Source organism: Cygnus atratus, chromosome 8 (assembly GCF_013377495.2).
Source record: "Cygnus atratus isolate AKBS03 ecotype Queensland, Australia chromosome 8, CAtr_DNAZoo_HiC_assembly, whole genome shotgun sequence".
In the NCBI taxonomy this organism is placed as follows: domain Eukaryota; kingdom Metazoa; phylum Chordata; class Aves; order Anseriformes; family Anatidae; genus Cygnus; species Cygnus atratus.
This window is the reverse complement of record NC_066369.1, coordinates 21,220,841-21,235,308: the sequence shown is the minus strand read 5'-3', so window position 1 is coordinate 21,235,308 and position 14,468 is coordinate 21,220,841. Positions and strand designations below refer to the sequence as shown.

At 57.1% G+C, this 14,468-nt stretch overlaps 2 protein-coding genes across 2 annotated transcripts; one reads left to right on the top strand and one right to left on the bottom strand.

The window, feature by feature from the left end:
- Positions 1-1,371: 1,371 nt before the first annotated feature.
- C8H1orf210 (chromosome 8 C1orf210 homolog) lies at positions 1,372-5,339 on the top strand. Its single transcript, XM_035537767.1, has 5 exons — positions 1,372-1,413; positions 1,543-1,646; positions 3,198-3,705; positions 4,395-4,541; positions 4,686-5,339. The coding sequence occupies exons 2-5, from the start codon at positions 1,557-1,559 to the stop codon at positions 5,060-5,062; spliced, it is 1,122 nt and encodes a 373-aa protein (XP_035393660.1). The 5' UTR covers positions 1,372-1,413; positions 1,543-1,556; the 3' UTR covers positions 5,063-5,339.
- Positions 5,340-10,513: 5,174 nt separating this feature from the next.
- On the bottom strand, positions 10,514-11,957 carry TMEM125 (transmembrane protein 125). Its single transcript, XM_035537787.1, has one exon. The coding sequence runs from the start codon at positions 11,756-11,758 to the stop codon at positions 11,096-11,098; it is 663 nt and encodes a 220-aa protein (XP_035393680.1). The 5' UTR covers positions 11,759-11,957; the 3' UTR covers positions 10,514-11,095.
- Between the last annotated feature and the right edge of the window lie 2,511 nt (positions 11,958-14,468).

The window sequence follows — 14,468 nt, the reverse complement described above, 5'->3', positions numbered from 1 at the left end:
CTGCTTCCCATAGTTTACTGGCAGTAGAGGTCAGTCACGCTCAGGACTGTGATTGCCATTGTGCCACCTTGTGCTTATCTGTGTTGGAGACAGGCAGCACGCTCTGCGGTCACAGCAGCGTGGCCATGCAGGCAGAACAATAATCTATGAAGCACTTTGTGAAACGTTGTCTGACATGAGGAACCACTGTGATGAAGGGATTATTGACGTGGAACAAGCACACTTTGTGGGGACACTGCAAACACGGGCCTTGCAGCGCGCTCCTCCAGGGAGCAAGGCACGGCTCCACTTACTGCAGGAAGGGACTAAGACCAGGCATTGCTCTAGTCTTTTGGGGAGTTAGATCCATTTAGCCATCAGCTCTCACACCAGGCGATGAACACATCTCAGGGATCCACCAAGGGATCGAACCCAATCTTATTTATCCCCTTGCATTTTTTCTGGAGAAGAGGTTTGTATCTGCACAAATGCCCTGGGTCGGAGGCAGGGTAGGAGACCTCTCTGGGAGGTTTCGTGGGGACACTCAGCAAGGACTCTGCAGCTCCAGACAAGGAACCAGCAAGCCTGGTGCAGCCGTGCCCACCACACTTGCTCTCCTCTAACACAGAGCCATAGGACCACAGGGTGGTTCCACCGCACCTTGGTTTGTATTGGATTCACAGACTTGAACATTTTTGCTGAATCATAATGTACTAAAAAAAAATAGTGACAAAAATACCCCTTTCTGTTATCATTTGCATGTTCTAATCCAAGGCACTGCATGCCAGAAACCATAATGCGCTGATACGTTTCCTGATAGGAAACGCAAACACCCTGCGAGTCCACCTACAGGCCGCCTCAGCAGCATTTCCTAGCCCTGCCTTTCTGGCGGTTTGCTCTGTTTTCTGTGCACAGCAGGCCCTGGAGACACCCTGCAAGGCCAGGTTCACGGCTGCCGCCAGCATTGGGGCTGCTGCGTGACGATGCTGCTGCATGACGATGCCTCTGTGTGATGGTGCTGCTGCATGACGGTGCCACTGGCATCCCCAGCCTGCCCATTGCATCGGCAGAGCAGGAGGAGGCAGGGTGCCCGTCTGTGTTGCATTTACCCCACATTGGCGAGATCAAGGACAGGTGGCTGGGAAACACTTTCCCTGAGGATCATTTCCCTGGTTTTCGCTGACTCCAGGGCACGGCTGGCAGGCAGCCCCAGGGTCAGCCGTCCTCAAGCTGCTCCCCTGAGCGCGACCCTCCTGAGGTGCCACCTCCATGCCCACCTCCTGCTCTGTCACAGCCACCCGGCCAGGAGCCTGCCTCTCCCCAGAGCAGCCCCTGGGGCGGCGAGGCGTGGTGGTTAATGTATAACCTGCGCCACCACCTTGCCCTGTGCCTCACGGCCCGCGGCAGCAAGCGCGGCCGCCGGGCTGGCCCCGGGTGAGCGGCACCGTGGGGCGTCGTGGTGGCTGTGGCCTGGCCGGGGGTGGGCGTCCCCCGTCACCACCGCGCCTCACCGGCACGGTCGGCTCCGCCACCCACCCTCAAACTTGTTTTTCTGCCCGGCAGCTTCCTGGAGCCAAATGGCTCCTGCTGGCCTGCTCGGTGTCTGCGGCCTGCTCTGCGCCTGGGCAGCGGCGGTGGCGGGACACCCCTGCAGCCTTGACCTCCAGGTAGGGGACGGGGGCTTGGGGGTGGGCTCGGGGTGGCCTTGTCCCTGCTGGTTGTTGGAGCATGCCAGGGCTGGCGGGGACTTGCCCGGGCTGCCGTGTTGCTGGCTCTGGGGATTGCTCAGCTGCAGCACCGCGACCGCCCCTGAGCAGCCATGCAGCAGCAGGCATGACCCCGAGAGGCTCCCAGCCCAAATCTGGTCTGTACGGGGTGTGTGTCACCTCCTGGGAGCCCCTTGGTCCCTGCTCCCGTGTGCGGTGACGCAGGGACTGACTGAGGCTGCAGCATGGCAGATAGGGAGCTCTCAAAGCAGGACCCTTGTCCCCAGCAGCCCCAAGCCTGCGCTGTGCGAGCTCAGCACTGTGCCTGTGCGGTGCCACCGCGGCTCAGCCCCGGCACCATCCAGTCCTTGTCAGCCTGGGTTTGTAAGTGCCCACCCATGTCTCTGGCAAGTGGGGACAGAAGGGCCTGGCAGGAGATTTGGGAGAACGGGAGGATGGAAGGAGGGGTGGCCATGCGGGAGGTGGAGGAATGGAAAAGCCTGCTAGCTGGAGAGCAGCCTGACTGGAAACCTGGGACCAAGGGCTACAGCAAGTGTCCAGCATGGGACACCCACGTGCGGCTCTGATAGTAAATAACAGCAGTGCCTTGGCAGTGTTATATCTCTGGCAGCTTCCCTCCCAGCCAGCAAGCCATGTCCCTGGTAATGCCCAGGCAGGAGTAACGTGTGCTGGGGCTGCTCCCCAAACCAGCTTGAATTTGACCACATCATTTTTTGGAGGGAAAAGGAAATCCATCCGCTTGGGTTGATGGATCTATCCAGCATGGACTGCTGGCCTTCTGGGACAGAGAGTGGCCTCCAGTCTGTTTTATTCTCTAGTAGAGATGCAGGCAATGTGGACTAGGCCACTATTTACCATGTGGCTACAGAAGCAGGCAGGGCTGGAGGTGTGGGTGCTGTATCCCCGCACGGGGCCTGAGGAGCTGCTCCTGGCATGGGCTGCAGAGCTGGGAGGGGGCTGCTGCTGGTGCTGCGGGGAGGCACAAAGATCTGCGAGGTAGAGCTGCTGAGAACCCTGACATAATGCCAGATTTGTGGCTTTACATAAAAAAAAATAATGACATAAAGCAAAGGCCCTGCAGGCACAGCACCACCAGGTGATCACAGCAGCGTGGCAGATGCACTGGTCCTTGTCATGAGCGTGTGTGGGCAATGGAGCAGCGATGCCCCTGCAGCAGCTGCTGCCTGCCTTCTCTTGCTTTCTGCCCAGTGGGGAGCTCCCCACAGGGGGCTGGAGGTGAGGATCTGGCGCCTGCTGCAAGGTGACCCCAGGTAGCAACTGCACCAGGAATGGGGATGGGCTGGTTTCTATCTCTGCTTATCCTGGCTCACATCAAGCTGGTAGCTTATGTATTTTTGCACCCGTTTGTGTCTTTGCTTTGCTAAGCTCTGAAAGGGTAATTAATTAAGACATCTGAACTTCTGGGCAGTCTCAGTCCAGAGATCCTCCCCAGTTCGGAGAGCCCATCTCAGACAGCAGCTCTTTCCCCAGGGATGGGCCAACTGCAATGGGAAGAATCTTCTGTACGCTCCGAGCTCCCTTCCAAGAAATATCACTGGCTTGGACCTCTCCTTCAACAGCTTGGTTATGCCTCGTCACGGGACACTTTTAATGTATTTCCCTTCCCTGCACTCCCTCAACCTCTCCGGCAATGCGCTGCTCACACTGAGCCCCGCTGTCTTCTCCAACCTGGGGGCACTACGGCTGCTGGACGTGAGCAGCTGCAGCATCACCCATCTCCACACAGACACTTTCAAGGGCTTGGAAAGCTTGCACACGCTGCTCCTAAGAAACAACAGTCTGCAAGAGCTGGAGGTCCCATTCTTCCTGCCGCTGAGAGGTCTTCTCCACCTGGACCTGCGGAGCAATGAGCTGCTGTCCGTGGATGCTTTGACGCTGCAGCTGATGGAGGCTGTCCCTGAGGTCCAGCTGGACGGGAACCCCTGGGTCTGTGACTGTGCTGCTCACCCCTTGCAGCAGTGGCTAAAGCACAGACAAGGTGAGTCGGGGGACGGGTGTCAGGAGAGGTTTCAGACAGGAGGAATCCTGCGTGTGGGAGTTTGATCCTTTTGCTCCAGCCCCTCTGCAGGCTCTGAAGCTGCTGCCCAGGGATTTTTCACCTCCCTGCTGAGGGACACTGAACTGAGACATAAAGTGTCAGTTCCTCACTTGCGGGTACAGACAGTATCAAAGATTTCTAGGAATGACAGGCAGAAGGAAAATAGTCAGTGAGCTGTAATTAATCCATTTTTCTGGGAAATGAGCAGCACATACAGTTCAGCTCCTAAATATATATATATGTATCTGCATGAAGTGACCAGATTTTCACAAGCTGCTGAGCATTCAGCATCTCCTCCTGAGGAGCAGGATCAGGCTTCAACCCCCTGAGCTCAGCTCCCAGGCAAGAACAGCCCTATGACCGTGGGGTTTCTGTCAGTATCCATGAATTTGGCACTGCCCAGTTAAGTAGAGCCTGCTAATCATGGACACACACTTGCACAGCACTGCTGGCAGCTCCATGGCTAGGGATTTTTAACTCTGGTTGTGCCTTACACCTAGCTGAGGACCAGCAAGGCTGGAGGGCAGTGCCAGGAGCACCTCGTGAGGCATCCCATCAAGCACTTTCCCTGAACTGGGGAGGGAACAGGTGAGGACCCCCCGTCTCACCTTGGCCTGTGTGTCTCCCAGCCATGCAGGTCACCTGCGCATCACCCCCAGAGCTGTGGGGACAGGACATCGCAGCTCTGGACTCCCAGGACCTGGGCTGCCAAAAAAAGCAGCGGTTTCCTCGGGATGTCAGCCCGGGGCAGCTGACCACAGCCACCCACAATGACAGTAAGTTGTGTCAGTAAGAACCAGCTCCCTCCTGCCCACCCCCACGGGTGACCTCCCCATGGTGGAGACTCCCCGCTCCCTCCTGCAGCCTGCGGTGCTGCAGCCTGGCCCGCGGTGCCCTGACGTGCCTGTCCTCTGCTGCAGCCACCACGGTGCCTGTGGGGAAGGGAGGAAGGAGCTGGCCATACCTCGTGGGCTTCCTGGTGACAGCCATCAGCATCTCCATCCTGGTGGCGCTGGTCGCCAAGTGCAAGCTCTGCCACAAGAACTTTGTCAGCTACCACCACCGGCCGCTGCCTGAAACCAGCTCGATAGGAGGCAACCCCTTGGAGGAGGGCCTGGGCTGGGACAGGGGCTCCTCAGGCTGGGGTGACGGCGAGAGCCACCCCATACCCAGTGTCACTGGCCTGCAAGCTGAGGATGACGACGGCTTCATCGAGGACAACTACATCCAGCCCAGCGAGCAGATGCAGGAGGAGGAGGAGGAGGAGGAGGAGAGGGAGTCACACCTCTCCATCTGAGGCTGCAGCCCCTCTCCATCCCCATGCCCCCATCTCCTTCCTGCCTTTTCCACTCGCCCTTGGCTTTTGTTGCCATGTGGAGGGGAGCAGGAGGGAAGGAGTGGGGAGAAGGGGTCCCTGTGCCCCAGTGTGATGCCAGGGGGGCTGCAGCGGTTTGGAGACACCAGGCGCACTGCTGCCCTCCCAGTCCTGCTCGGGTGCTGAGGAGGAGCAGGACCGTGCTGGTCGCAGCTGGATGAGGAGGATTAAAATGTGATTAAAGAATGATTCAACACTGCCTCTGCCTGTGATGGTTTTCTGGAGCTCTCCCTGTGGCTCCATAGCTGACCAGGGGTGTGGGGCAGCCTGGCAGGGCCTCCAGACCCCTCCTGGCACGGGGGAAGCATCACGCCAGCACTGCTGTTGGCTTTGCTGGGTCTCTGGCAAAGGAGAGTTACTCACCTGGGTTTCCCTCTCCTGTGGCAGGGACAGTGTGTGTCACTGCACTGTTTGCCACAGGTCAAACAGTTGAAGCATCATTGTGTATTCAGTAAACCTTTACCAGCCCACAGGAGGAAGGTTTAGGGCTGTAACAGATGCTTAATTGTTAATTATCTGACTAAACTTGTTAATTGTCTGACTAAACTTGAGTAGTTTTAGCAATATCTTTTTATATTCCCTTTCACAGAACTCCATACCTGGTGCAGACATTGAGTCATTTCTCTGGGGCAACAGTTCAAACACTCACGTCTGTACCAGGCGTGATATGTGAGGGTTTCCTGACCTGTAAAATCTGCTGTGCTCTCAGTACAGTGCCCATGATCCCCCTGCACCTGCCCGCTTACTGCCTGTACTGCCCGCGGCCGCTTGCCTTGCAGCGCCAGCTGAAGAGCGCCGTACCAGCACGCATCCAGCTGCAAAACGCGTCCAGCCTTTTTATCAGCGGCCTCCTGGAGCCGTCTGCGTGAAACCATGCCAGGAGCTGGCCTATACATTTGGCTCAGATGCCGGAGTGTTTTGTCAGCCAGCTCACTGCTTAGATTGCAAACACTTCCCGTGTCGGCCTGTGTGTGTGCCAGCACGGCTCCTGTCCCACTCGCGGAGCTCCGTGGGGCACACAGAGCTGGGATGCCGGCATGTCCCATGGAGTGGTGCTGCTGGGCCTGCCAGCAGCCACCTCTGCAGCTCCCCGTCCTCTGACATGACTTGTTGCTGTCAGGAAGCTGGGTCTGAGCCTCTCTGTGTGCTGGCATCACGTTCATTCCTCCCGCAGCCATGTGGTGCTCATGCCGATGCTGCCAGCAGCACGTGCGTTTGATCAGCTCACTGGGTGGTAAAACAGGGAAAGTGATGCTGAACAGCTAGGGAGAGCTGGAAGGATCCCGTGTCCTCACTGCGGATGGCAGGAGTGTCCTCTCCTCGTGCGGGAAGGCTGCTCTGTCAGCAGGGACCACTTCCAGCACCATGTGCGGCACCGGGGCCAGGTGCCCCAGGAACCAGCTCCGCAGCTGCCTGCCGGCCTGGGCAGTCCCCTCCTGCCCTCTGCCGCTCCCTCCAGCTGTATTAACGCCCAGACAGCGAGACACTAAGCAACCAGAGTCTTTGGTGTCTACAGGTTAAAGCATGAAAGTAATTAGGAAAAATGGGAAACAAAGCAAGGTCCCAGTTGCCAGGCGTCCCCATCCCATGTAAGCTGCTTGTTAGGGCTCTGGCAGGCTGGCACTGGTGGGTGACAGGTGCCTTTCCAGATGTCCTTGATCAAGCAACCACTGTAAAAAATCTCCCTCCGACCCCAGCAACCCCTCCTGGCGGCAGCAAGACCCCTGCTATCTCCCCACTCTTCCTCCCTCGGGGCTGGATCCCCCCTTCTCCAGCAGGGCCGTGCAGTACTGTGAGGCATCCCACGAGGATGGAGCAGGAAAGCCAGGAACTGCAAGACTCTCACCAGGGACCCCGGCCCATGGTGCTCGGCCCCAATGCAGACTCTGCCCGGGCTGGGACGCGGGTGCTGCCTCGGGTTTGCTCAGGCGTTGCTGTGCACTTTGTGCCCTGAGAGAAGAGATTCACAGCGTAACTTGTGTTCTTGTGCAAACAAACCTGTTACGTGATCTCGTACACACCGTCCTTGTGCGTCGGTGCAGGGTTCCTGCGTACGTTTCTCCAGAATTGTTTCCTGCTGTCTTCCTTCTCTATTTTCTCTCCTCCCTCTGCAGCAAGATGTGCTATAAAGGCACCTGGAAAGGCTGTGGTGCCAGGCAGGCACGTGCGCTGGGGCAAAATGGCCCCATCTCACGGGACTGATTGCATATCTCTAACCATGAATTATGCAAATGTTATAATTTTTGCATTCCTGTCGTCTCTGTGATGAGATGACGCAGCCCAGTCCTTGCTGTCCCTAAAAGCTGGGGAACCTCCGCCCTGCTCTGAGGGTGCTTGGTCACAGGGAATGCCTTCCTCACAGCCCTGCCACGCTGCTGAGTCCCCTGTGCCCTCCAGACCTCCATTTTGTTGTAAACCATCTTCTCCTTTGGCACATATTAAGGTATTTATACAGCACAGTGTATACAGAAGCAGATAACACACGTCAGAGAATGTAAAACAAAGGGCACTACCAGATCAGGTGTCTGATGCAGGGTGGTAACTTAAAGCATCTTCCGGGGAGGGAAAGTCTTGTCTGAAACCACGAGGAGATGCAAAACCTGGTGGCTTGTTTTAGTGGTCCCTCAGTTTTCTCTCTTAAATGCCACAGCTCTGAACTGAACTCATCCTGCCTTTAGTTTTGCAGTCACTGCCTTGTGTTTCGCCTTCTGGGCTCACCTTAGGAGCCCTTTACTACCTCTGCCCCTCACTCCGAAGATACACTATATGCTGTGATTTGGGGAAATTCACAACATATTTCATGTAACATAGAAGAGGAAACTTAAATCTGAGGGCTGGGAAAATACATTTCATTTATCCTTAGGAGGCGATTTTCTGAGATTTTCAATATGCTTTTTACAATAAGAACTCGTGCCAGATGCAGTAGTTTACTTTTGGTCTCAGCGATGTCTTAAAGGAGATTAAACACACAACTGCTTGCTGGTTTTTTTTTGTTTTTGTTTTTTTTTTAATCTCAGGACTTCACTCTCATCCCTCAGTACCGAGTGGTTAGTTACTTGTCTACTTTGACCCTGCTCGGATGCCCACCTGTTTATTCTTTAACCGCCCAGCGCGGATGCTTTCCCGACATGTGGGGTGGCCAGCACCTCTCCACCACCCCCAGGCAGCTCCAGTGCCGGGGGCAGGCACCTGGCAGCTCGCCTGTGCTGGGGAAAAATGCATGTGGCCTGCAGAGCTGGGGACACAAGAGGGTCAGAGCAGGAAAGGAGGAGCCTTCTCGTACAGGGGTCATCCCTGGGAGCTGCCCAGAGGACGGAGGTTCAGGCTGGCGGATGTGAGCAGCAGCAGGTATGCAGCCAGACTGGTTCCAGGCTCCCCGGAGGCAGCAGCTGCCACCGCTAGGCTCGAGGCTGAGCCCCACCGCGGGGCAAAGCAGCTTCTCTGTAAACAACCCAGCCCGCACCGTCACGTTCAGGTGGCTCTGCCTGCTTCCGTGAGCTCCTGCCAGGGGCACGGCCGGGTCTTAGGCTCATGGAGCAGTGCTAAGGGGGACCTGTTGTGGCGAGGTCCTTGAGCAGAGGGAGATGTATGGGCATCGGGAAGTGGGAGTCACGTACCAGGAGATAAGTACAGGCATGTGGGGGAGTGTGTCAGCATTGCCCTGCTAGCTGATGAGCTGAAACCACAGCCGACGGATGGACCCCAGGCTGTCGTGATTCCCGCCCCAAGCAGAGGTCAGATCTGCACAGCCCTGCAATCTCCTGCTCTGGAGAAGAGCCCACGGTGAAGCACCAGCCTTCGGCACAGCCAACTTCTGGAACACTTTATTATGTTTTTCCATGCACAACACAGGAAATGAGAAAGGAACAAAACAGTAATGCTGCTGCAGGAGGTGAGTCAGTGACAGGCTCCGTGCAGCCCGTCCATCTGGGCAGCCTGATACCCAAACCTCCCTCTGCACAGCCAGCCTGTTCTTATCTGTTTCTTCCTTGGGCTGGGCCGTGGTCCCCAGGCATCCTTTCCTGGCACAGTTCATGTGCATTGGGGCACATTTTGAAGGGGCTACGGAGGGAAGGATTCACATTGACAGGCGGGCAGCACAGAGCTGCAAGCTGGGCACAGACATGCACCTTCACAGAAGTGCCCAGGTGTGCAAAACAGCTGGCACGCAGGTCCCTGCGACCTGTCCACGCGTGCAGGGTGGGGAAGCTGGGAGCAACTGAAAAAGCACTGCTGCAGGCAGAGCCGGTGCAGCTCGGTGTCACTGCACATGCAGCCGCACAGACGTGCACAGCAGCAGCTGCGGGAAGTGCAAAACTTCTGTCCAGCTGCGGCTGTCCCTCCATGCGTGCACACAGCCGTCCCTGCTGAACCTGGGGCTAAACAGCCCTGTGGGGAAGGACTGCTCTTTGCTACACAAACGCAGAACATTTAGCACAGAAGGACCTGAGCTTAGTAGCACAGTCTCAGTTCTTGGGCGCATAAGGGAAGTGATGCAGAGAGGGGAGAAAACATCAGTTTAATAAGACGTATGGATGATATGAAAATGGCAGAGAAAAAAATATAGAAGAAGCAGAGATCCAGAAAAGAAAAAACAAGACAATGTTCCCATACTTTGGGAAAAACAATCCCAGGCTTCAGGGGGAAGGAATGGAGTAAGGGCAGATGAAGACAGAAGTGCCCTTGTGTAATCTGAGTGCATCAGGGACGGTGTGGTCTGGAGCTGCACAGGGATGAAGTCCTCCTTGTCCAGCTATACCTGGTGGAGCTCACGGGTGCCGAACCTCCAACACTGCTTCCAGGTGTAATACGGGCAGTGATTCATGCTGTCACTAAGGGAACAAGCTATCATCCTCTTCAAAATAAATTCGCTACCAGACACCAAAAAGAAAAAGTTCGATCTTGTTCTATTACAGAGAGCCTAGTTCTCAGGGGGAACTTGGAAAACAAAGATCAAAAATAATGGCTAGGGCAGAGCAGCTCAGGTCAGGGGAGATGGGAGTAGACAGGAAAGTGGAGAGAAAAAGAGAGGGTTGCAGGGGAACAGCTTGGCTAAGAAGTTTGGATGGAAAGGGCAGAAGCAGTGAAATGGTTCATGGGTCCATGGAAGAAATAAAAATGTTGACAGGTAGGTTAGCCTCAATTCACAGGAAGAGTTTCTGAGGGTGAGCTGTTAGCCTGCCCCTAGGAAAGGCACCCCAGTGGTAGATACCTCACAGACAAAACCAGAAAAGCTCAGGGTAAAGCCCAGGTGGTAGTGGAGCAGATGCCCTGCCGCGCACAAAACTCTGCACCCTGGAGGGGACTGGGTGAGCCGCAGCACTCAGGGTGTCTCTGCTGGGGTTGCTGAGGTCGGACACCTCTCGCCTCCCTGGCAGAGCAGCAGCTCTCTGTGCTGAGCAGCCCCAGACCTGAGATGGTGGGGCTGCAGCAAGGGAATAGTGGGAAAGAACTTGACACTGCAGAAACAAGTGGCATTTCAGGGGCTCTGGCACACAGACTCCCCCACAAATCCCCCCCACAAGAGCTCTCTCAGAGGCTGGGATTACACCACCAGCGGTCGCAGCCTCTCCTGCCAGGAGCAGCATGGCCCAGGGAACAGCAGGAGCCATGTCCTGGGGTCCCCCGAGGTGCGGGACAGGCTCACCTGACTCTGTGACAGCGGGACGCAGCCGGCGGGGTGGGGAGCAGCTGTCACAGGCAGCTTTGCTGAGATAGAAAGCAGAACAGGCCAGCGCTGTGCTCGTAAAGCTCCGGATCACAAAGCCTGTCCAGGCAACCCAAAGTCCCTGCCACGCTGTTAGCCCAGGTGCAGCAAATGCCAGTCATCTCTGAAGGAAATCCAAGGCACAAATCGCGCCCTTCCTTTGGGAAAGGCCAGCACAAGCCCTGAGAGGGGCCGTATCCAGCGAGCCTCACGCAGGAGTGTCCTGGAGCAGATGGAGTGGCTGCGGGTCAGATGAGGTTGGCCATGCTGGAGGTGGGAGGAAGGCGCCTGTTGGCAGCGAGGCGGCCGGAGATGGTGAAGACCCGGATCTCGCCCGTCTCCAGGCCCCGCGGGGCAGCCTGGCAGCAGGAGGTGCAGAGCAGGTAGAGCAGCAGGCAGAGGAGGATGACGCTGCCGGCGACCAGGAGGACAATCCCGCTGGTGAACATGCTGGCCAGCGGCCGCGCCGGGCTGAGCTGCATGGTGGTGGTGGAGAGGATGGTGAGCACCACCCCGCAGACCAGCAGCACCAGGGCACTGAGCAGCAGCACCAGGCAGTCCGATAAGCCCCCGCTCTTCAGGAGCTCAATCTGATCCCGGCTGCGGATGCAGTTCATGTCCTGGATCGCGGAGCTCAGCAGCTGCTTCAGCAGCACGAGCAGGGCCAGGAGGCAGAGCGTGGTGCCCACCGCCAGCCGCCACTCCCCAGACCGGCTGCTGGTGCTGTACAGCAGGATGATGCCCCCGATCCCGCAGGCCAGGATCAACACCACAGCCACCCCGTAGCACAGGATGGACCTCTTGGGGTCCTGGAACCACCAGAGCTCCACGTGCTCCTCCAGGATGTTCCTCTGGATGTGGTCAGCATCCGCGGGCGTGCGGGGGGTGCTCAGCTCTGCCAGCTCCGGCATGGCGGGTGGCTGGGGGGGGAGGGCACGGCAGAGGGGTTGCACAGAGGAACTAGACCCTCGCAGCAAAGAGGGGTGTCAAAGCAGCGGTGGTTGTGAAGGCAGTTACATTTCTCAAGCGCGGACGGCTCTGTCTCGTTCCTTGGAGCCTGGCGGAGCTCCCTTCTGTGGCAGTGCCACTTGCAGAGCTATGGTCCATGTGCCGGGGCTGAGCCCACCCTCCGAGCAGGGTTGCAGGACATGGTGGAGCATCCCCACAGCAGCACAGTACGGGAATGTCCAGGGCTGCGTCCTTCCTTTCCTGTGAGTTTCATCTGAAAGCGAAGAAGAGAAGATAGCGTTAAACAGAGATCCTGCTTCCCTGTTTCGAACAATCCCCTGCCAAACCCCAGACCTCGGTTGCTCGGGGCTGGCCTGCTGACCTTCTCCTGCTGTCCTCAGAAAAGCCCCACGCCTTGGGCCACACGCGTCTTCCCAGGAGACCTCCCCGTGCCGCAGGGGGACCTCAGCCTGCCCTGACCCAGCCAGTTCCCCTTGCAAAGCCCTTGCCCGAGAGAGTCTCCAGCTCCCCAACCCCGCGTGCCCCACTCAGAGGCAACTGGCACATCACTGCCCACGGGGCCCTGCCTGCAGCTGGTGCTGGCAGCGGGGCAGGACGGAGCAGAGGCCAGTCCCTCTGGGGATAAAGCCCCATTCACAGCTCTGGCTTCACATGCTCCCTCATCAGCATCAGCCTCTTGTCACCAACTGGCTCTGCTGCCCAGAGTGACAGCGGGAGGTGGGGGTCCGGGCTGGGGCTTAACCCTTCCAGTCCAGCTGCTGGAACAGGGCGAGCTGCCCTTGCTGCATGTCCTCAGCCCCATCCCTGCCTCTGCCCCACTGTCAGTCCCCCTCCCAAGTTTCCTGCAGAAACGTGATGGTTGTGTCTCAGCACTCGGATGGAAAGAGCAGAAGCAGCTGGGACTTGGCCCTGTGGTTTTCTCTCACCCAACCTCCAGGCCTGGTATGGGAGTGCTCTGGCTGCTCCCAAAGCACCGCTGACCCCTTCAGCTCAGCTGAAATCCAAAGAAAACACTGTCGGGTCACCTGGTGAAGCTCAGGTAGGGCTGAGCTCTTGAGACATGGGTCAGACCCTGAGCTGCCTCCCAGGCAGGATGGTGCATGCTTGGCCATCACAGACCCACATGCAGGAATTGCTCAGAGTCCCACAGGAGCCCAGGGCAGGGACAGGAACTGATGCAGATCCCTTGTGCCAGAGCTGTCACTGCTCCTGAGAGGGAGGACAGCCGCACTATACCTACCCTGCCTGCCTGCTCTCTCTCCAGGAAACCACCAGCCTAACGCGCTGCATTTGTCTTTGTGCTGCACTCAGCGCAGCACTGGGACTCCGGGCTCATTCCGGCCGGCCGGTGAACATTGGTGACCTCCATGCATGGCAGCCCTGCACGTAGCAGGGACCTTTTCTCCCCTAGACACCCTTCGCAGACCACATCCCCCCGTGCCCAGGCCTCATCTTGGCATCTTCAGCAGGGACAAGCCACCACGGGGTGGGGGAAGAGGGAGGACAATGGCGGGGGTGCCCGAACCAGTCACCGCCTGACGGCGTCAGGCCCGGCTCCTCCTGAGTCACCGTGGTGGCGCAGCGTGAGCTCAGCCTGGACGTGGCTCAGGGCTCGCTGCCAGCTGCCGCCACGTGTCCAGGAAGCCTCAGCCACTGCTGGTGTGCCCGCCCGAGACCTGCCATGCTACAGCAGCTGAGCACCGTGCTGCTCCCCTGCATTGCTGCTCAGTGGGGCCTGGGCTGGGATGCAGTGGGCCATGCTGCCAACACTCACCAGGAGGCCCGCTGGGGACTTGCGGCTCCTGGCTTTAGCCAGGACAATCAGAAAACATCAGTCGGAGGGGGAAAAAAAGCAGCGTTTGAGCATGCTGATCTGTGCCCGCTGGGACCATTTGATTCTGCACAAGACAGCAAAGATACCTCAAGCTGGTAGCATGGCCGCGTGTGCCTGGGGCACAGGTCCCCGAGCAGGTGAGGGTTTCATGGGGAGCTTTGAAAGCAGAGGGGCGAGAAGACACCAGGCCTGTCGGCACTTCCCCAGCCTAGGCAAACAGCTCAGCTTGCCCTGTGTAAGCACGACTTCCTCCTGCCTTTCCTTCTCCAAGCACGGAGGTGCCTTATCTCATCCTTACCAGAGAATGCGTGAGTTTAGTAGATAGCAGGTTGGTAGATAAGATCAAGATTTTGGACTAAAGAAATGTAAAGCTTGAAGAAGTGCAAAGGCTGTGGCCTTCTGCTGCCTGACTGAAGCTGTGCACACAATCAAGCTGAGTCAAACAGTAAGCAAAAGCAACACAGCAGCAGAAACCACGAGGAGGGAAAACACCACCAAAAACCAAGCTACAGAACTGCACTCTTATGCTGCTTTCTAAACTTTAGCTGTTTTATTTGCTCAGAATACGGTCAGGGAGCAAGATAAAACTGTTAGAGCACCTGGCTGCAGAACAAAATATGGTATGTATTTTCTAGTTTTATGTTAACCTATATTAAAAGAATGATTTGGAGAAGTAAGGACTTCCACTGAAGCATGCCTCTGTGTTTCCTTGCATCTGACTGAAAATGTTCAGGGAATACATTCTTTTACTCCATGAGCATCCACTCTTGTTTGGGCTTCTCTAAACTGCAAGGGTTTGTATCCCTGGCGTAATTATT